The sequence below is a fragment of the Amblyomma maculatum genome, chromosome 9 (assembly GCF_055883805.1).
Source record: "Amblyomma maculatum isolate TAMU_Amacu chromosome 9, ASM5588380v1, whole genome shotgun sequence".
In the NCBI taxonomy this organism is placed as follows: domain Eukaryota; kingdom Metazoa; phylum Arthropoda; class Arachnida; order Ixodida; family Ixodidae; genus Amblyomma; species Amblyomma maculatum.
Window position 1 is genome coordinate 5,455,023 of NC_139352.1, and position 22,639 is coordinate 5,477,661.

General features: G+C 46.5%; 2 protein-coding genes across 2 annotated transcripts in view; one reads left to right on the forward strand and one right to left on the reverse strand.

Moving 5' to 3' along the window:
- Positions 1–15,924, forward strand: part of LOC146178152 (uncharacterized) — a 70,093-nt gene extending 54,169 nt beyond the window's left edge. Inside the window, exons 9-17 of the mRNA XM_084577972.1 lie at positions 397–807; positions 2,746–2,946; positions 6,562–6,627; positions 7,539–7,610; positions 7,997–8,086; positions 8,773–8,832; positions 10,764–10,940; positions 13,036–13,256; positions 14,847–15,924. Coding sequence (XP_084434098.1) covers positions 397–807; positions 2,746–2,946; positions 6,562–6,627; positions 7,539–7,610; positions 7,997–8,086; positions 8,773–8,832; positions 10,764–10,940; positions 13,036–13,251 — 1,293 coding nt within the window. The 3' untranslated portion in view covers positions 13,252–13,256; positions 14,847–15,924. The remainder of the gene's footprint in view (positions 1–396; positions 808–2,745; positions 2,947–6,561; positions 6,628–7,538; positions 7,611–7,996; positions 8,087–8,772; positions 8,833–10,763; positions 10,941–13,035; positions 13,257–14,846) is intronic.
- A 4,755-nt stretch (positions 15,925–20,679) lies between these two features.
- LOC146178153 (uncharacterized) overlaps positions 20,680–22,639 on the reverse strand; it is a 42,724-nt gene continuing 40,764 nt past the window's right edge. The window contains exon 8 of the mRNA XM_084579709.1: positions 20,680–20,924. Coding sequence (XP_084435835.1) covers positions 20,693–20,924 — 232 coding nt within the window. The 3' untranslated portion in view covers positions 20,680–20,692. The remainder of the gene's footprint in view (positions 20,925–22,639) is intronic.

Below are 22,639 nucleotides of genomic sequence, written 5' to 3' on the forward strand. Positions count from 1 at the left end.
TCAAATTTGCTGCACAAGATAGCAGCTCCTGTAGCCGTGACATGTGCTCTCATGACGTCACACAAACAGCCGACCAATCAGTACCCTGCGTTGTCATCTGTCAACTACCCCCTGTCAGAAACATGCTCGTGATTTTTTCCAATAGACTAAAATACGACGGGTTCTGGGCTAATGGAGCATATAAGGATTTCGCCCGAATTTCTTATAAAATCGTGGTGGCAACGCATAGCAAGTCTTATTGTCCAGGTCAGAGTGCCGGCAGGCATGTTTGACATCTCCTTAAGACTATACAGTAACAACAATTTTAACGGATAGTTTTGGTTGCGCGCGCGTTTTGCGTGGTTTCGAACTCTCTTTTACCCTCCATAACCGGTGGGGACACGGGATGTCGCGTAGGGTCCCATTGCCGCCATCACGTTTGGCATCATCATCCGGGACAAGTCACTGGTCAAGGTCGGCCTCCGCACCGAGCTGATCGGCCTGTGCCTCTGCCTCGTGTTCGGCTTCGTGTTCGGCCTGATCATGGCCTACTGGGGCGACATACAGGGCCCCGGGGGCTGGGGTCCCAACACGTGGCCCAACTCCGAGCAGACGGCCCGAGGCCAGTGGCGCAGTCTGTGGGTGGGTGCCCTGGTAGCGCTGCCATCGGGAGCAGGCGTGGCCATGGCCATCCTGGGCGGCAACTCGGCATGCCTCGTTGGGGTGGCCATCTCTGCCTCCCTCCTGCCACCCTCCATCAACTGCGGCTCCTTGTGGGCTCTATCCCTTATGAAGGTCTTCAAGTCTCTGGGGCAGGACCCCATCAACGTAAGTACCTCTGCTCTTTCGTTAAATGGTTTGTGAACATCGTTTGACTATGCGCGCACTTCGCCATGTTCTCTCGGCACTCTTTGGGCTATTTAATAGCACCGTAGTGGAACCTGTTCAGCTTGCTGGACATTATTCTAAAAAGTGCTTGATAGCTTTTGTTTAATTATGCAGGCCAATATTTTGGCCCAAGCAGGAGAACGGCAATCCTCTTCCAGAACCCCGTATCTCTTACCTAATGCCCAGCGTTCTTCTCTGCTAATAGACGCATGTTCAAGTAATTGTCCCTGATATACTTGGGAACTTCTACTATCAAATAACAATGTGCCCAGTTGCAGTCGCTCACCTACTAAATTCTGATTGCTCTAAATAGTTCTTATTGGGATCCGGTTAAACAGCCCCGTCTGGACCGCTGGCTTTGTACGGAAGTAAGAACCCTTTCGAACTACGGGATTTGCTGATTTTCATGGCCTTCCTTTTAATGATAACTCCCAATACGAAGCCCTTTTCCTTGCTTCTATAAATAGAAGCAAGGAAGTAGAAGCCTACTACACCGGTGCTGTTCTTGTTCAGATCAGACGGGTATTAAACCCCTTCAACCCGGGGCGACTTTTATTACCGCCTCATGAGACGCAGTTGAACAGGATATTAATGGTTCTTACCTGTTCAACGTATGCAGAGTAAGGAAAAATATACTTCGCTTATATGTAGCTGCGCCTGGAATAGACTTAGTTACAGCATCTCGTAGATCGCCGACAGCCGCCGATCGCCATTCTGCTCGTGTCCCTCGTGAAAGCCTAAACCTCTTCAATCGCGCGACCTTGATGCCGATCTAGTAGTGTTCGGCATTTGCGTGCTGTGATTCAGCCGCCTAATTGCGGCCTCGGGGTGTGAATCGTTGCAGTTGGTTCCACGGCTGCGAAGGAGAGTCCTGTATTGCTCCGCGAGTAATCACAAAGTATAAGCGTCTGTCGGCAGCAAACTTTCTTGTCTGCTGGCTACCAGGTTGCTGGTTGTCATCATCATCATCAGCCTGGCTATACCTACTGCAGGGCGAAGGCCTCTCCCATATTTCTCCACTTAACACGGTTCTGTGCTAGTTGCATCCACTTGACCCCTGAGAACTTCTTGACCTCATCCGCCCACCTAACTTTCTGCAGCCCCTGCTACGCTTTCCTTCCCTTGAAATCCAGTTTGTTACCCTAAGCGACCATCGGTTATCCTCTCTTCGCACTACATGTCCTGCCCATGCCCATTTATTCTTGATTTCCACTAGAATGTCGGTAACTTGAGTTATTTCTCTGACCCACTCTGCCCGCTTCCTATCTCTTAATGTTACCCCTACCATTTTTCGTTCCATAGCCCTCTGGGTTGTCCTCAACATAAGTAGAACTCTCTTGGTTAGCCTCCACGTTTCAGCCCCATAGGTGAGTACAGGTAAGATGCAACTTGTGTATACTTTCCTCTTGAGTGATACTGGTAAGCTGCTAGTCATAATCTGTCAGTGCTTGTCAAATGCGCTCCATCCCAATCTTATTCTTCTTGTTATTTCCTTTTCAAGAGGTTTTACCACTACATTCCTCTTTCTGCAGCCATAGTTGCTTATATAGCCATACCAGATTTGAAACACTGAATCCATACTACTGCATGACTTGCGGTCAGTGTCTGTAGTTTGCCAGAGGATGGCGTCATTTGTGGTATGGGCATTGACCTGTAAGCGCCTTTGTGCAGCCTTTATTCTTCTTCCATGTCAATGATATAGTAGACTTGGTGGTTCATGACATCACTGCAGTCGGCTCTGGCTAACCTCAAAAATGTGGACTAATATATACTTGGCATCCAACTGCCCAGCTGGTATGCGATCATAGAACAGCTTCAGTATTGTGCAGCGCCAGCCGTATACGTGCGCTGCAACAGTGTTCGCTGGCGGGTGTGCAGGTGACAGTGCCGATTCCAGGTACGGAGCTGAACCGCACTGTGGAGACTTACCCGGCGTTCGTGGCTTATCCTGGCTTTAATGCGTACTACTTCGACAACGCCAACATGCACAAGGAGTGCGCCGTGATGGCCATCAACTCTTTTTGCCTCACCGTGGTCAACATCCTTTGCATCATTATCGCTGGAACACTGCTTCTCAAGGTATTGTTGCACTTTCTTATCTCCCATCATCAATGAACGCAGCATTCGTAGGTAGGTATTCGTATGAATGTCCACGACATGCTATAATGCCCGAAAACTGGCTTATATAACCAATGTATGCCTTCGTCTCCAATTTGAGTCTTCAATATGGGCACTACACCATAAATGTTTAAACATAGTTATAATCAATAGAAAACAAAGCTGCTGGTTTATCTCCAACTATAGCCACCAATTTAGTGTATCTGAACAGAAGTATGAACGTTGGTATCCCGTATTTATAAAGTCGCTACTAAGTTTCACTTTTGTGTTTGTTTCACAGCTATGCACACACCAATAGGCCTTCGCTGATGCCGCGTTCTATGGCGCACATCTATCCGCTTGCGCAATCATTGCAATTTTTCGAGCATCCTTACATGCATGCAAGCTTTCAATCCATCCGCACTCCCCTGCGACATATCACTTGAGAATGAACTTGCTCAATTCTTTGAGCACGTGCTCAGCTTGTGCTTCTAAGGTTAATCCGCCTACGTCTTCTTTAAGACGATAGCCTTGCTTGTCTCATGCAGCGCTGAACCTGTCGCCGGAAGTGATGATATTAAAGGTACGTGGTGGGCCGTAATGGCTTGAGTAAAACATAATTTGTGGCAATTATTTATAAAGTAGATGACGGTCTCAGCGGCAGCTTATAAAAACCGGGTACAATAAATAAGACTGGATGCAATGAAACGTCCTTGTAGTATGTCTTAACTGATAGCGAGTATAAAGAATTGTCGTAATATACCATAATTAAAACTGATATCCTTCCATGCCTCACTGCTGGCTCCAGATCTGTCGTCACAGTTACCATAGCAACTGTGACGCCAGGCGTTGTCGAGCCAAAGAAGCGGCAAGTGGGACATCATGCACCACAGAATTAAATAAGATGTATTTTAATGTCAATATTTGAACATAAACACAAAATTCTCATAGATGTCAGTGACAACGCACTGGACTGCAATACCAATATACAAGGGGCAACGTGGTTGATTATTGATGCGGTAGACTACAGATTTTCAAATACAGGCGCTATGCAGTCTAGCATCTGCTCTCACAAACGAACCGGGGAGTTTCGAACCAGAAACAAGAGAGAACGAAAGAAAAAAAAAAAAGAAAACTACAATCCTAGGGCACATGATCAGCCAGCGCACGGCTGGGATTTCATGCTCCCAGCAGCGCACTCGCTTTAAACACACCGCTATCGGCTTACGACACGTATGTCACTATAGAGTGGCAGGGTCCTTCTATTGTCACCTCTGGCGCGCCATTTTCTCGTAATGTATCACTAACGGACCTCCGTATGGCGCCAAATTTGCCCCATTTAGTATCGAAATTGTGACGCAACCGTCATTCTTGTAGCGTGGCATACCAGGGGGTGTCATACCATTTAGCTACTTGACATCTGCTAGCGTAGTTACCGATAGGGATTCGAGCCGGCACGTGTGCCACCAATTATATGCCCAATCATCTCTAAAATACGTGACAGCGTATAGCAGCCTTTTCAGAAGAGTGGAGTGGGTTCCTCCAGAGGAATATGGGGAGGAAAGGAGAGGGCGCTGTCAGAAAAGTAGAAAGGGTTCACAAGGCTACCAGTCGCGGGGTGGCGCGCACCACAAGAATAAATGTGGGAATCGGGCTGCGCTGCGTGCACGAGCTTCCGCTTTCATACTCGTAGGCGGTCCGAAGTGGGGCTAAATTTACATGCACGTGCTTGTCTTTCGCCTTGTATGCATTCGTTGTATTTTTATGTATCCCCATGTGCTGTTTTCTATAACATTCATATATATTTCTTGAATTCGTTAGAATTTTATATTTTGGTTTTGTACAAAGTTCTTATTTTGCCAATTTTTATTGACATTTATTTGACATTGCAGTGCCATTACAAAATTCCCTTCGGTGCCTGTAGGTTCAATAAATTAACGAATAAGTCTGTCAGTTGATTTCGCATCGCTTCGGTACAATGGGCCCTGTACTGCGTCGCCTGGTTTCGCATCTCCCTAGTATGCCCGCCTGCGTTTTCCTTCTCTGTGGGAATTTAGTCACCATACCAGCGCCTCGGGTGTCTCTCCTACGCGCTAATTATGCAATTATGCAGTCCACTCAAATTTTCTGCTATCGATTTCCAATTGGAGAGGGTTAGGCCGTGTTTGTCCTCTTACAAGCACGTTTCGCATTGATAAAAGAATTACTCTCGTATAGGATAATATAAATGTGCCTGGGTCCTGCGTCTGTCAGATAAGGTGAAAAGTGTTGCTTCTGTGCCGTTATCGGTTGCTTTACAGCAAGTGCCAAATTCGGTAAAGAACTAAAGCCCGAGCTGTTGTTTTATTTCTCCACTTTCTCGCAAAACGCGTCGCCTTGCAGTAACTACTTTTTTTTTTTTTTTTTTTTTGTGAAGAGAAATTCAAAGGGATGGCTTTGAAATGGCTCCTGATGGTGACATGCATAACAGAATTCAACTGCGATGGCCTGTAAGCTTGGAGGAACGGGACCTTGGGGCTGCGCTGCCGTGCTAAGATAATGTCAAAAATAGTTTATCCTTTCCTCGCTCCATATTCGTCGACGTTATTTATCTGGCCGATCAGATAAAAGGAAAACGATGAACCAAAAATGCGCTTCCATTTCGAATTTTCCTTCTGGGCCCACGTCCTGAGTCTGTTGTGTTTAACGTTGCGCCTGATCACTAAATTCTAATTGATTTGTATAGTACGCTAAAGTCTGGCTACCTCCGCAAAGCGATCCTCGCATTCCTCTTATTTTTTCGCGTTTATATGCATCTGTCCCGCTCTTGCCATACCTGCGTTGCACTTGCAGTATTTATTGTCATACTAATATAATTTAGTATTTTGATCATGCGGTTAGCATGCACCGTTAGACATTTAAAATTATATTTGTAATTTAATTAAATTTATCTTATTTCGCCAGATATCTGCGCATAGTAGCACCTCGGATAAAAGCTGTGCTAGACAGCTTAGCGAGGACCAGGTGTTAATTACAGAGGAGCGCGGTGATTAAGGAAAATAGGGGAGCAACAGAACAAAACAGGCCTGTTATAACCGCATTTCTACAAGCTTTCTGTCGTGACGATATGCAACATAAAATAACTCTTTTGCTCTGAAATAGTGTAATCAGTATTTATGAATATATTATAAGTGCTGATATTGGTTAGATGCATAACAGATGCTCTTTTTTGCTTGTATCAGAGCATGTCACTACATCACTGAGCACGGAGCTACTGTTGTGTATTATTGCAGCACGAAAGATGCGCTGTATCCTGTAAAAAAGCCCTTCCTGCTCATGACAGAAATATGTAAGGAGTGATTTTCAGCAATGCTCTCTCGGCACCACAGCAGTGCATTAGCAGCGACATAAGGGTCCTCAGAAATGAGCCATATCATCAGTCACTACTCGTGACCAATTAGCCCATGACCAGTTTTGGCAGTAAACATTTGTGGGCAGAGTTGGCCTTTCAGGTCAAAATGAACTTTCGCTCTAAGTTAATTGTGCACCGAAGGGCGCGATATTCCCTTGACAGCTATTGTTTTCTCAACACGTACGTATTTTCATGCGCGCGTCCAGATCAAGGAAATCGCCCCCGAGTCCAGCATGCCGAGAACGCAGCGCTTCTGGAAGCATGACATCAAGGTAAGAGTGCGCAGTGACTCGAGCGGAGCTGACTTCCTAAGAAACCTAACGGGTCGAGCAGCATTGGTCCTGATTTTTCATTGAATACAATTTCTCAACTTTTCGTTTGCCCGTCGTAGTGCGCCATTTTATTCACTGCTTTGGGCTTCTGAACTTCGTATTGAATGTGTGCTTGCTTTGAAATTACCGCTAGCTTTGCTTTGATGAAGTAAGGTTCTTACAATCGTCGTTGTTGGGACAGGCATATACTGCTCTCGCATAGCCCACCAAGGGAGGACGCAATTATATCATGCAACAGCTGCAGAGAATCCCCCACTTTTATCTCCGGCAACGGTTAGCAACTCTTGCGAAGCCCTGCTGTTTCTGAAGCAACTCACGGTGAAAATAACCCAATGTGCCCGAGGTAATGTCACGGTTGTTGCCTTCACCTTAGTACGGTCACGTTTAACAGAGAAGCACCCTTGTAAGGCGATTAAGTTTGGCACTTCCAAGTGGGCACTTGCAAGCAAGGCAGGCGCTGTCATTGTGCTGTATCTTCACTCACTCATTGACTCTCTAGAAAGGATACAAAATATGTCTCTCCTTATCCGGCAACTCCTCGATACCCCCCCCCCCCTCCCGGAAGGGTATGGGGGAGGGGAAGAGGAGCGGCAGATACCACGCTGTCTGAATCCGATAAGAGGTTTAGACCCCGTACTAACGTATGGTCACACGTGATGTATTTCGTTTTGGTCGGAATGAAAAATGGGCTTGATATTCCGGGCTTCTACTGAAAGGAAAAGAGTAAAAAGCAATGTGCGTGTGCAAAGACAAGCCGTATTTTCAAGCTTCTTTCGACTTGTCTGCAATATATCGAACAGAACATCGCCTGCCTCAGAACCATGCTGATTTTGTTTTCGGTGTCCTCGCAGGTTGCACGCGACTACAACCGAACCCTTCACGAATCCAATGACTTGGGCCAGGAGTTCCTCCAGGAGTGGGCGGTAAGTATCAGGAGTGCTTTGACACCCTTGCAGCTTATGAAGATTGCTCTCGTTTAAAATCGACTGTAAACAAGCTCTGTCATGCGTTTCCCGTATAACGATTTTCTGGTGCACTTATAGTTTAATTTTATTACTTTACTGCGCATTTCAGCATAAAGAGGGGGGGGGGAGGTGAATTGAAATTGCTGATTTGCAATCTAGTCACAGCTGTGAAGTTAGAAACTGTGGTTGCATTTAATTCTATTTAACGAAGCATTTATGCTGTTAACTGTTCTCTCGGGGAAGGTGCTTTCGCTATTTATCTTTTTATAATTGATAACCTCCTCCTCTTTTTCCATTGAAATTTCGTATGCAATGTTTGAGAGTCACTTCATGCAAACGTGCAGAAAGTCAGTGGCGTGGATCCCAAGATCATGTGCTCGGATGACCCGCAGTCACGCATAGCGCAGCTACAGACGTTGCAAGACATCCTCATGGTAGGTGAAAAGAAACATGCCAGATTGTAACAATTTGTTTCTGCTATTTATATCCTATGATTTATGCACTGGTTCTGGAATTATACCCAGTTGAATTTTGAATCATAGATAAGTAAAGGTCACAACGGTCCTTGTTAGTTTCTTCTTCCAATTGGAATCATTAGATCAAAAGGTTGAAGCTTAGCAACGCATCGACCTCTCCGAAGCAGATCTTTGAGCAAATCGCCGGCTCTTAAGCAAAAGGCACGGATTTTTTTTTTTATTATGTGGTATTATATCGCAGCCATCTGTGAGAGAACGAAGGATAATGTATTTTGCACAGACAAGGCAGCTGGTACTTGCGAATTCGCATGGGCGACGTGTGTACGATGCGTCAGTGTGGTGTAAACTGCAACTTTCGAATTGCTTCATGCACAAATCGACATTCCGTACGACCTGCCTGTGCCCAACAAGCCGTTAAAATCACTCGCGTTGGAAGTCAACGCCTAGGTTTGGGGACGTACCGTAAAGAACATCTGAGCCCCGCTTTGCCGGTGCAGACGCTGACTCGATGCTTGGAGCCTTGTGTGAGTCGAGGCGAGCAGAGAGCATCTTAACTTCGTCGCTGGATTCAGCGTCAATCAGCTGGTCTGACCCCAAATGTTTATGCATGCAGCCTAATTGTTTCCTTTTGCTCGCTTCCGCAGGACGCCGAGGACGACGAAGTCTACCAGACGGTGACAAGGCATTTGGCCAGTCAACCGGCGGTAAGTACTTTGCATTTTACTGACATTTTGTACAAACACCCCGACCAGTTGACCAGGGAAATCGTCGAGGCGTATAATATGGCTAAGAAAGAAAGATTGTGTGTCAGCAAACCTTCCCTGCTTCTGCGTGACTGCGAAGTTGCATATCTGGACATCACATAGTAACACGTGCGGTTTGGTTTTGGTGTTTTATTGTTTCTGTACCTTATATCAATGTGTTTTCTGCGATTAAACTTTATTTGAGTCAGCGCTTGTTCCTGTTGTTTCTTCCTGTCGTCCCCGTTTCTTCGCGCTGTTTTTTTTTTTTTTTTTTTTTTTTTTTTGACGATGTATCACCAACTCACCCGCTTAACTATCCTGTTGAACTACTGCGTCGAGAGTACTCGTCGCAAGTGAATAATCTGTAGTGACTTTCATATAGAAATGTGACAATTTCCTAATGCTCGGTGTGAGATAGAAGATTTAATCTTGGCTCTCTGGCTATTTGGTTCTTGCGCATCTAGGCAGCGCTTCGCTGCAGGTGACCATTTCTCTGTTCCCCTCCAGCACAGCGTTGCATTGATGCCCAGGCAGGAACTGTTAATAAGGGAAACACGGCAGGTTTTTCTGAAAATGCGCGCGCACTTCCTTTCACACTCTCTTCGAATGGCCATGCACAAGCTGCAGCTGTAGAGACCAGATGCTCAAAAGCTTTTTGTGAAAAGTGCAGCGCCTTTAATGCTCGAAAAGCGGCGGACATATTAAAAATTGGTGAGGGCACTTAAAGGAGTGTAGACACCAAAGTTTTCATGAAATGATGCGCCGCACATTACCGAACATCATTTGCTCTGTGGATCATGCAAAAAAGAAGTAAATCGTTTGTTGGTTTGTTGGTTGGTTGGTTCACAGGAAGGGAAAGGCGCAGTATCTGTCACACTTGCTCTGTGGACACCTGAACCGTGCCGTAAGGGAAGGGATGAGGATGGGAGTGAAAGTGCAAAGAGAGAAAGGGGAGCCGTAGTGGAGGGCTACGGAGTAATTTCGACCACCTGGGGACCTTTAACGTGCGCTGACATCGCACAGCACACGGACGCTTCTTCGTTTCGCCTCCATCGAAACACAGCCGCCGAGGTCGGGTTCGAACCCGGGTATTCCGGACAGTGGTCGGGCGTCTTACCACTGCACCACCCCGGCGGGGCGTAAATAATTTGTAATTGATTTTTTTTTCTCGCACAGCTTTGGTTTTGGTTTCAACCACCGAAACACGACTGCGACGTTAGACGTGTTGAGGTCCAATGAGACGTAAAAAACGGCAGTATCTATTGCTGCTTTCTTGGTTTTAATTTGCACGTAGGCTTGCGCAAGCCTACTGAAAAGTTATAATCGTTGTTTATTCATTTTTTTTAAGTTATGGCTTCTTTATTACTCACGTGACCAAAGCGCGTTTACGACGGCAGTCTTTCAGCGGGTGAAACTGGAACTGCACGAGAAAAATTCAATCATGGTTAGTTTAGCTTGCATAAGATAATTCCGCGTGGTGGCTCATATACACGATAGTCTTGCGCACTACTTAATAAAAAATAAAAATAAAATAAACACAAGTGTAATTTTTTCTGTGCTACTTTAATGCTGAAAACAGTATGTGGTATCATTCAAGTGGGCAGCTTTATCTCCTTTGTGGGTTTGCGTCAATTTCGTTGTATTCGTCACCACATCGCCCGGCGCCGATCGCTGAAGCCATGAAGGAACCGGAATTCAGCGAGGGGTTAAGCGATCATTTTTGAATTATACTTTGTGGGTGCTCCTATCTGATAGGCCTTTTTTGGTTACGTGACCTCCATGATATCACTGCCGCGACCAACCAGAATTTCGTCTCGCTGTGGCGGGAATTTGGTGACAGAAAATGCAATGTTTTCGTAATTAGGCTTTTTTTTTTTTTTCTGCGGACACAGCAAAGCTTGGCCCGGCGACTGACCATGGCCGCCTTGCCCGGTGGTGGCCTTCCGCCCTGTGCCGATCCGGCGGACGTGGAGTCCGGCTTAAGGCGCCGACGGGGCAGCCAGATGGTCTCCAACATGCTGCACAACTACGAAAGGCGCAGCAGCAAGTGCCTCGGCGTTCACGCATACGTGAGTCATCGCTGACTGTGGGTGCCCGTAAACATTTTGTTTTTGTCAAAAGCATTATATGGCTTAAGAAGCGCCAAATCTCAATCCTTGAAGTTGTCCGCCATATGTGACACCCGGAAATGTTCCCAGTCACGGGGTCGAGTTCCTGGCCCTACGGGGTTGGGACGGTGGGCCAACGCTGCTCGCGGCGGGGGCTAGCCAGCCACCGAATTTTTATTCGTTGTAGGCCGTCATTGCTCCCGCCACCGCTTCGGTGATGGTGGACGACGGCCGTTGTGTGGCGCGCGTCTTTCTCTCCCTCTTCTTTTTTTTCTTCTTTATTTTCTCTTCTGTCCGCACGAGGCAGCGGAGGTGGCTCAGCTACAGAGCCAGTAGCAGGCCCGCGCATTTTTTTTCCTTCTTCCTACAGCCACAATAACAGTCACGGGGTCACAAATGCCGGGAGATCAACTAATTGAAATGAGCTAAACTTTTAATTACTAAGGAATAAAAATAATAATGAACAGTAAAATCAAATAAATATTAATAACAATAAAACTAAAAATACATAACAGAGAAAAGGTAAAAAATTAAGATAAAAAATTTCAAATTCAAATAGACAATAAGAAATAAAACAGCATTAAACAATAAGGAATAAAAGTTGTGGACGTCGGAAAACCAACAAAATGCAGTGCGAGCTCATAACGTAACTAGGCACTTTGGATTTGTAGATTCGTATTCGAGGCGCAACAATGGCGCAGCAGTGTAAAGCCTTGCCTGCAAGAAGGGTGCGGTTTGAATCCTCGTACTGATTGATTCTCCACCGTAGAAACCCGTGTGTCGATGGAATTGCGTAAACAGGCTCAGGACACGGTCCAATACCGGAACCAGAGGCGACAATGCACGCCTTCATCGGAACATGATTTGACACCTTGGTGGCCGCAAAACGATACGAAACTCTTGACTTCCAAATACCACGACTTGATAATGAAGCTGCAGTGTAGGGAGAGTGAAAGTGGGCAGTAATCTTGACGGCGCTGGTGAAAAATGAAACAGCTTTTTATAGCACTTGATTTAGGTAATGTCTTATTTTGTGAAGATTGTGTATAATGCAAGCCTAATAAATCAAGTAAAATAGGACGAGTGATTTACGCATTGATAATTTTACATCTTTTAATAACTGAGCTGAAGTACGCATTATGTTCATTAACTTGACGGGGTCCTTGGTGCAGATAAAATCAAGAAAATTTCACCATAAAGTCGTTGTAATATTTGTTTTTTCTTTAAGGAGTTGAATTTACCGAAACAGAGACAGAGAAAAATGCGAAAGTTTTTATCTGCGTAAACGTTAGCGCTATTAAATGTTTTACCATGTTTTCAAGCTAAATGTGACCAATGATAAAAAAAAAGTTCTTTTTATCCTGGCCTAGGGAAACCAAATTGGACTTTCAGTCACATGGCCTTGTATGCTGTAAATATTAATGAACAAACTGGCGTTAAATATAATATGTACACTATAGGAAATGGATCAGTTTGCTACCAAGCAATATGTTGCACAGCGATTAAACTCACCCTAAGTTGGCGGATGATATGAGCACACTCGAGTGTGGAAAGTGTTCGCAGTTGGCGCAGGATGTGAATGGCGACCTCGGTACTGCACAGCCGACGCAGCTAATGCTGATGACGACGCACTAACACACGGCATCAAAGTGCTTTTGATCACGATCCTTTACCTCACACATGCAACAGCGATGCCCATCTTGTGCGCCATCTCTGGTAGTTGAGTTTAACACATCTAAAGAAAGTAATGCTAGCAGCACCAGGGAGATTTGAACTGATAAAACGTGCTGGCAACAGGCTGGCTAGCAAATTTAGGTGAACTGTTAGTTGCCGCATGTTCACCCGGAAAATATCGCCTAAATTTGTCATGCAAGGTGGCCTCAGGCGCCGCCTTGATTGAAGTGGCACGTCGTTAAAATCCGTCCATCCAGTATGGTTCCATGCCTCTAACACTCACGCGAATGCCGATGCCGTTGCATGTAACTTGCTGGGCACCGCTTTGACGCCAAGAAATGTGACAGCGCCGGGAGACGAAAGAGCGACGTTTTCTTCCCAGGACAATCCTAGTCCTGTGCGGGACACCTTGTCCCCTCCTCCCGCGGGTGGTGCGCCGCTGTCCCGTCGGCGCTCTTCGGTGCAGCAGCGCACCAGCTACTGGCCCTCCCGCTTCTCGGTGTCGCCCGTTGCGGAGCCCCGGCGGAGGGTGTCCCGAGCAAGCGTGCGGCCAGCGGTGTTGCCCGAGGAAGAGGACGACGAGACGTCCAGGATCTGAGCAAGGTATTAGGCCTTGCTATGCACTACCTTTGAATGCAGCCCCCTTTTTTTTTTTTGCTTTCCCTTCCTAGCAACTTCAAAAGATGAGAAAAAAAAAAAAAAAACAGAAGGCCCCTGTCGAATAATAGCGGCCGTCACCTTCGTGCATCCCGGAGTGAGTAACCGGATGTTTCAGGGAAGCCTACCGGTAATTTTCGAAATGGGCTTTTGGTCATGGAAAGCACTTTCCCGAACATGAATGTCGGGTCATGCACCTAACGTGGCGCTCGAGCATCACTGCCGTGGGCACGTAGATCATGTGGTCACCTGCCCTCTAGGTCAGCCCAAAGTCAAAACCCAACAATAGGATGGCAACCTAGTTCTCAGGAGTAAATATCTACTTGCGTTTTAAACATGAAATAATTTTAGCTCCTGCTGCTTGGGACGTTGAGGCAATACCGAGAGCCGACATTCTGGCACCGAACGAGATTTAACGAGTCAAGTTCTCCGCTCTCTAAGGCTTCCACGCCTTTCCCAAGGATGGCGCCACAGACACCACCCGACACCGGCGGTCGAGGCAGCAGCAGTTCGAAGAGCGTGCAGGCATTTGGATCAAGTCTGCCACTGTGCTACGGCGTTGCAACTTATGGCCTTTTTCTGCAATTCAATGCCATCATCGTCACAGCTGCTTAAGCCGAGCAATGAAGCTGCGGAGAGTTGTCAGTCACTGACTACAAATATCTTGGTGTTTAACTATAGTGCACATGGGTTGGCACATTAATTACATAACTGCGAAAGCAGGTCGTGTGTCGGGTTTCCTACGCACGCATGCCAAGAGATTTTCATTAAAAATAAATCAATGTTGTATACAACTAAAGGCCTGTACTATAATACGCATGTATGTACAGTATGGGACCCTAAAACTAAATATGCCATTGATAAAATAGACAAGGAGCAAAACTATAGCTGTTTGTCTCTTTTTAGATAATTACATCAGGAATTTCATTGTGTCAATAGTGCAGAAAAGGTTATGAAGGGTTTCACTACAGAAACGTGGATATTGAGGCTGAAGTTTCAGACTGATGGTATGTGTCCTTGCATTGCTTATTTCAACCGCAGCATATTTAATAAATCGCGGGCGGTTATCAGCACCTGCCAAGGCGACCACGTATCGGATAGCACACTTCAACTTTGGCTCCTCGCTGTCAGAGTGTCGTTTTTAAGGGATTTGTAGCGTGCACGTCGGCAGCATCGGCCAGGACACTTTTGTGAAATAGATGGCATTTATTTCGTAAGAAGGCTTTCTTTGTGCTTACAATTTTTGTAATTGTGTTTTCTGTATTTTATAATTGCCTATGTGCATTGTATATTTCATAGAAAAAGGTTCGTATCAATATTATAAAACGGCAAATTCCTACCCGGGAAATTCCTATTATTTCGATTGTTATAAAAAAAAACTTGGTTAACGCGTGTGCATCATAGTATGCCACAACGTATATTTAATAGTTATCCGTATTCTTATAATTTTTCGTGATTGTGGTTTTTCCTTTTTTTTCCCCAAGGAGCGTTGCTCCAAAACTGTTCTCAGTCCTTCTTTCGGACATCTCTTTGCAGGACGGTCACGTCGGTTGTCAACGTATGTAAATATACAGGCAGCAGCAAGGCTTCGACCATATGAGTCTTGGAACCTGCGCGATCTGCTATCGACACCCATAAGCGCGCGGCTTTCAGCGCCTCTCATCAGCTACGATTGTCCACTGGCTCGTGTTTAAGTTCGCTCGATTTAGCCTTGCTCGTTTGTTTAGTCCTCATCGCTGATTTTATTCACACTTGCGCATTGGGAGAATCAAGAATGTGCCCCTTCTTGCCTCTACACAAAGGGCACATTACCCGACTGCAAGCGCTTTTAGTCACTTACAGAAGGCGCGTCACGGAGTTCATAGCTCGTGAACTTAAGGATAGCAAATCTACCTAGAGGAAGGCAGTGTTTGTAAACTGAAACTGTTTTATGAAATGGCACGCATTTGCTACGTTGATTGTCTGAAGTCTTGCAACTTTACACAGGAACCTCACCAGGCCTGTCCCCTACTTTTATGTACAAAAACAAAGTGCTTCCGATTCGACTCGTACAGTTTCAAGAGTTTTTATTGGTGTATGGCACCAGGTCGAAGATTACTTGAAGCTTAGAGCTCTGAAAAACGTCAGCATTTGGAGGCTGCAGACGCCCTTCTTGGCATATGTGCCCTTTGGTTAGCGTTAACCTTGACTCTTCCGTGCTGTGTTTTCCTCGCGAGAGCCTTACAGTAGACTCTGTCGCTCTTCGCTGCATTTTATCTTTCGTTTATTCACTATTTTCGCGGCTATGCAGGTGTGATGTCGAGGTAATGACAGCTCTGCTAGCCTTGGCGCGCCTGCAAACGCGAGTAAATTATTCACACCATTATGTCTTTTAATGAGTTCTTGTGTGTTTTATCGAATGGCATTTTACGCTGAATCGATCGTTCTTGAATACGTGCCGCAAAGTTCCTGTTCAGTTTGATGTGCTGCCGCGGAGATGTGCGTTTAGTTTAATGTTCGTTCTCTGTTCTTGCATCCACTGCTGCTCACCTATCAGTGTATAATATATAGAGGCCGTCAAAATGCCTCGTTCATATTGCACGCCGTCGCATTGTTGTGAAATAAAGCGCGTTCACCATACTTTTCTTTTGTGTGTGCTTGCCTTTGTGTTTGCCTACCAAAATAGTAGCAGAATTCAAGGAACCGAAAGGAATAGGATGTGTTGAACGTTCCGACGAATTATGCGAAGTCCTCGACAAAAGATAACAGTTGAAATCATGCAATCACTGATCAAAGGCTGCAACGGCATTTAGGCTTGTTCGCGGTTCACTGCGCCGGTTTGGTGTCATATATCGCTTTTTTTCCTGGCAGAAAACAACAAAACAAAAACAGGTGTTGGTATCTGGGAAGAAATGTCTCTTGCGTCATGTGGATCTATTAATGGCAAAATAATTCCATAACAAATAGAATGTTTTCTTTAACCTTGGTTTCTATTATTCGTTGTCAATTAACTACAAAATTTAATTGTGTGTAAAAATGTAGCTACTGGCGTTTTCTTTTTCTACTAACGAATTTCCTTTCTTGAGGACTGGCTATATGCTGTTTTGGGCCGAAACGTAGTTTTCGGCCTAAACACCATATGCCCGCCTGAAGAAATCAAATTCGTATTCATGTAGGTCATCCTATAACTGCCTACTGGTACGCCGACGATGACCCCAACAGCGACTCAGCTCAGGCCAGAAACGGACTCCTAAGAGCTGCGGTCTGAAAGAATGCATGATTTAACTTATAGCTTCATGCATTCATATTCTAAAAAAAAAAAATTACACCTTCCCTTCAGGGTAAGTTTAAAAAGAAGCCAGAAGTCTTAGAGGCAGCAGATGTACTGAAGTGATTATTTTTACGCGTGTTCTATTGGAGCTTTGTTGAGATAAAATATTTGGGATAATCATGTAGATAGCTATAAATGTCGATGAAAGAAAAGACGTCACATGCCACCGATTGAATTCGAACGTCCTCTATACCTTCTCGGTAGTTGGACTCCGGCTGAAATTGTCCCGTTAAGTCGAGAGCAGCTCCCATGAGAACGAAACTACTTACCCACGCGTGATCGAAAGGAGTCTGGTACACAAACCACAATTGGGCATGTCACAACGAGGACCACGTGCACATATATACTCCGCAGCACAAAACAGACAGCTACGGTAGCAATAAATGCTTTCCACCACCACCGCCTTAATGCTTATAGAAACTGGTTCGCCGAAGGCACTCGTTTTTCGGAATGAATACCCAGATTATGTATATTTCACAGAAATGGTTCCTCGGTACAGGGCGTGACTGAGATATATCCCTTTACTGCGCAGAACAGGTAATTTCCTGAAGTTCAGCATGGTTCAGCCTGTGCTGCAGGATCATGATTTTAACGGAACTTACGCTTGTGGACAGTGTTTCGTGTCTTTATAGCGAAAGTTAGGCAATAAATCGAAGGTGACGGGCTTTTGTCCTCACCCTATGCAGAATGTGCCATCTTATTCCAATCTCTCCGTCATCCTCCTCAATCCCACCGCACCCCTGCTCCGAGCAATATACACCAGGTGCGGTGACAAAAGTGTCTTACTATTCTCTTTCCTGCCTAGCTTCCAATGCTGAACCACCACAAAAAGCTCTCCGCGAGTATAAATTAACTGCGGAATCGTCGCCCTAATCAGTGGGTTAATCACTGCAGCTTTGTGCAACGGATTTCCAACTGGGACGTGCTTTCAGGTGCTGACATCGCGGCACTAACGCGCAGTCACGTGACGACTGTTATCCTGTGGCCTTGAGTTTAAGTTCACTAATGGTGCCCACACGAAAACAGCTGATGTTGGTACTATTAAATACACGTTACAAAATTTTCATAAGAAATGTTTGTTTGTTTTGGCTTGCTTTTTAATATTTAGCTTCCTAATGCGACTCAGCCTATAAGGGACGCCATTAAAGGTTCGACAGTTCTTATTTTCTTTTGCATCTCGATTCTTTGAGATGTACGTCGACTTGGCATGTGACGTGTAGTTGACACTGAGGCGAAGGACGATGACACTTGGAGAAAGATAAACAACTTTTTATAACACTAGTTACAATATGAACACATATATACAGGAGATAAGAGCGACTTCACGTTCAGTTACAACACTTGACTCAGGACTGCGCATCGAAATGGCACTCGACACCAATTTCGAGCTCCCACCTCTTTCACCATGGCTTCTCCAACTACGGGGCCTGCCTGATTATTCTGTCGAAGCGTGGCCAAGAATATTTGAATTTAATTTTGTGCTCTTTTTGCAGCCTCGCACGTCTGTTCATTCGCCGTGCATGGACACCAGAGTCCACCAGTTCAGCCTTTCTCACTCCCTCACCGCCGGCCCCAGAGGCCCGGAGAGCTCTGAAGACTGGGCGAAAGTTTGTCATTTCCCGAAATAGCTGGAGCGATGAAAGAGGGGGAAAGCGGCTACATCGGGTATGGAGCTGAATGGTTTCCCCCCTTGAACGCTTTCCTTGTTTTTGCCACGGTCTGTCGTCACCTGACCTGGCGCCTCGACTGTGGAGAGGAGGTACTGCACCGCGGGCAGGCGCTCATTCAGCCGCACTGCCCCCGCGAGGCTTCTTGAAACATCTCTCTGAGCCGTTGTCTCGACGGGTGCAATGGGACGGTTGCATTATTGCCACTGCGTCACAAGCAGTAGTGAAAAATAATTATTTATTTATACCACAAATGCCCCTATGGGGTATTACATGAGGGGTGGGCTGTTACTGTTCATTGGCGAGTCTTTCAATGAATGCTTTGAAGTGTGCTGGATGAGCGTGATGAACTGCTTCGGCAGGAAGGCGATTCCAGTCCTTTGCTGTCTGGACGAAAAAAGCATTTAGATGTGCAGTGGTATTTGCGGATGGCAGGTATACTATTTTATTGTGATTAGGTCGATGGGATACGCGGTGACAAGGCATGATGGAACTGTTTCCTAATAATGAATGGTAAACTTTATGAAAAAATAGAGTTGACCATTTAGCTCGTTGGTCAGACATCTTAGAAGAAGGCAGCAGAGCAGGTCTCCGGAAATACCGACCACCTGGGGTTCTTTAATGAACACTTATATCGCTCAATACCCGGGCGCCTTGGCTTTCGTCCCCTTCGGAAAGCGACTGCAACGGCCTGCATGAAATATCTCTTTGTTCTTACAATATTAACGACATAGAACTAAAAGACCCGTTCTAAGAAAAATCCTGCGTTGGCGTTTGAACCGAAAGATCCACAGCAATCCAACGAAATGCACTTAAGGGCTCCATCAGCTGAGCTCCCGCACAGCCACTCTAGCGATCAAACATTCATGTGACGGCGGCCCATGACATTGGTGGCCATGTCGGTTGCGATCTTCTGCGAAGCAAGGTCCTCGGATCGGAGTGCGACTTCCTCACCCTCCCAGTCTTGACTGCTACGATCGCATTCAGAGAGGGGGGGGGGGGGGGGGGAGAGAGAGGATTTGCCGGGCAGTCGAAGTATATGGATTAGAGCGCTCTTTGGGGATGCGCAGAAAGAGCAGGCCGGTCATATGGGACGATAAAGAGAGATAAGTGTCGGACACGAGGTGCGACTGAGCTTGGCAAATTAACGCTACTGCTAAGGTATTGGCGACTTCGTTCCTCAGATTCTCCAAATGCGTTAGCACTCAAATGAGCTCGGTGTGTGGCGGTAGATTTCGGGTTGGCCATCTCAGTAGGCACCGAACGGACGTATGCCCCCTTTCGCGTGCATAGTTGAGTGGCCGTTTTTGAATCGCAAATTATGCGTGATGCAGTGTAGTGCGTGAGGGCTCACTTCTCCGAAGACATACGGAGAATATGTATTAGGCTTAATGGAGATTGGGGTGGTAGGCGACGATGACTTCACAATTTGTGGCGCATAATGCGCCGACCGAATGGCGGTAGAGCCGGTACCATAATGTTGATAGAGTAATGCCGCGCTCTCTCCCGACGAAGCGTGTAATACTCTGGGTAGGTTTGCAGGCAGGGGTTTAATGACGGGACTCTGGTATATAGCGCGGAAAATTGGTCCGAGATCCGGGCTAGCCGCCAGACTGATAATATGTGTAGACGTCTGAGAATATCTCTGCCAGTTTGAGTAGTCGTTAGGCGTTAGGTGTGCTACCGTGACCCACGGCCACAACGGTGTTGTGGAAACCTAAGTAATAATTGATAATAGTTCATAATAATAATATTAATTGGTTCACATGAAAGGAAAGGCGCAGTATCTGTCACACTTGTTCCGCGGACACCTGAACTGCGCCAAAAGGGAAGGGAGTAAGGTGGGAGTTAAAGTGAAAATAGAGAAAGAGGAGCCGTAGTGAACGACTACGGAGTAATTTCGGCCATCTGGGGATCTTCAAGGTGCGCTGACATCGCACAGCACACGGACGGCGCTTCGTTTCGCCTCTATCGAAACGCAGTCGCCGGCGGTAGGGATCGAACTCGGGTGCTCCGGCACAGTAGTTTATCAATTTAACCACTGCTCCATCGCGGCGGGGCGGACACCTAAGGCTAGTAGGCGGTTCGTGGAGGTGCTCTGTGGTAGTCTATGTGGCCGTTTGAATAAATGTGTCAATGGCTGCTGCTCTGGTCTGATTGAGGCGTAGTTAGGTTGTGGTATAGAGGATGCGGCTGATGGCAAAGACATGTCACTTTAAAGGTGTTCGCTTCGCCTAGCCCGTGCGCAACGTGATGTGTGTTGGCGTGTACACCTCACGTGGTCTTTGCACCCATTGCTTTTAGCGCAAGTGTTCAATCAGCTCAAAACAAACTTAACACATCTTTATTGAGATGTATATATGCTCAATGACTGACAATAGAGCTTGCTATGCGAAAGGTTCGAGTCACTGAAGCTGCACACCGGGATATCCATGGACCTGTGGAGGCCAGAAGGTCGGCCGTGGGTGATGGTGGTGGTGGAGCTGCTGCTGTCCGCATTCAGAGGCTGGCGTGGGTTCCCGGGCTCTGACTGGACAGTGTCCCGATAACACTGGAGGAAGAGGCTGCTGTGTCGCGGGAGCGTGCTCCGTGCCTCCGCCATAGTCCTGAAGGATGTTGTCGATGGCAGCAAAGAACCTGCGCAGATGCGGTGCGCGGGTGTCAGGTCGGCCACCTTAATTCTGTAATTCCGAGGAATTAAAAACGTCGAATAAAGGGCATGAACTTACAGGAGTTCATCGCTAACTGTCCACTGATTGTTCAAATGTAAAAAAAAAAAAAACATTAATTACGAGAAATGGCAATGCCATCTATATACAAACGCTGAAATTGTAGGCTATTTTTCCGTCACAACTAGCTTTGATATTTTAGTCATAATCAAGAGAAATTGGCATAGACATGACACGTAATGCTTAGGCAAAAAAAAAAAAAAACGAGAACACTGAAGAACCTGCAGTGGAGAAATGCGAAAACCTGTGCGTTGCTGCTGCACACGGTAGATCGCGCGCTCTTTGTCGGACACAACCAACGTTCCGTTAACGCATCAAAGTTCAGCAGAATTGGTTTTGCAGAAAAGGAAAGTCGCAGTATCTGCGGCTCGCGAAGGGTGGTGGTGGTAACTTAATCTCCAACAGATACAGGATAGGCGTCAACCTATCTGCCTACACGACGGCCTGGAGCCCTTGGACCCGGGCGGCGTATTCGGCCATTCAGATTACACCTAGCTGAATCTCAGGGTGTGATCTCAACAGTAGTCTCCCAAAAATCATCTGTTTTTGTCTATCCATATCATATGTACCAGATCCGCCTTGTCCTGAGATAGTTTGCACCTATCTGAGAATAGCTCCGGGTACCACTGAGGTGGGGTGAAGTGTGGCTGTTCCCGGCCTACGGGACTGGAACGGTAGGTCACGGCGGGGGCTAGCCAGCCAACAAAATTTTATCTGTTGTAGGCCGTCATTGCACCCGCCACCGCTTGGGTGGTCGACGAGGGCTGTAGCGGCGCGCGTCTTTCTCTCCCTCTTCTTTTTCTTTCTTCTCTACTTTCTCTCTTCTGTCCGCACGAGGCAGCGGAGGTGGCCCAGCTACAGAGCCAGTGACAGGCCCATGCATTTTCTTTTCCTTCTTCCTACAGCCACAACAATTGGTACCACTGACAGGTTAGCTGGATTCGGAAAAGTCCTTGGGCATTAGTGCAATGGTCGTCATGCAGGACGGACCTGCAGCTTGTATATCATTGTTTTATATAGTGTTGAACAGTGTGTATTGTATATACAGTTGAATCCCGCTATAACGAAATTCACGGTGCACGAAAAAAAATTCGTTCTCGCGGAACTTCGTTATCGCAAAAATTTGACGTGAAACGCAGAAAGAATTGCCCAAGCAGCAGCAAAGGCGTTTAATGCCAAAAATCTGTAAGCTTGGTTTGCTTACGCTTCACGGCGAGCAACGCCGTCACGCGATTTTCGCACTCGGTCAGCAAACCCATTGCAACATCGTCGTCTCGGACAGCAACGAAATTCCTGATGACATCAAAAGCGTCCATCACCTGTACGGCGGTTGCCGCAGCCGGCGCTTCCTGTACGTCGTCGTCTTCTTCATCGGAAGAGTCCTTATCATTCCGGGCAGCTTTTATGATCTGCTCATCACTCACATCTTCGTGAACAACAACACAAGCGTCAGCGCCGATGTATTCGTCGAGCTCGAGATTAGGCGGCACGGTTCCTATTTCTCCCAGCGTTTTCCAGGCGGCCGCGATCCCCGGAGCCGGTGACGCCTTTTCGTCGTCGTCTGTAACGCCTGGTGTTAGGCCAGCAGAGTGTACGGGTCGACCTTCGGCAAATCCGGCGTGC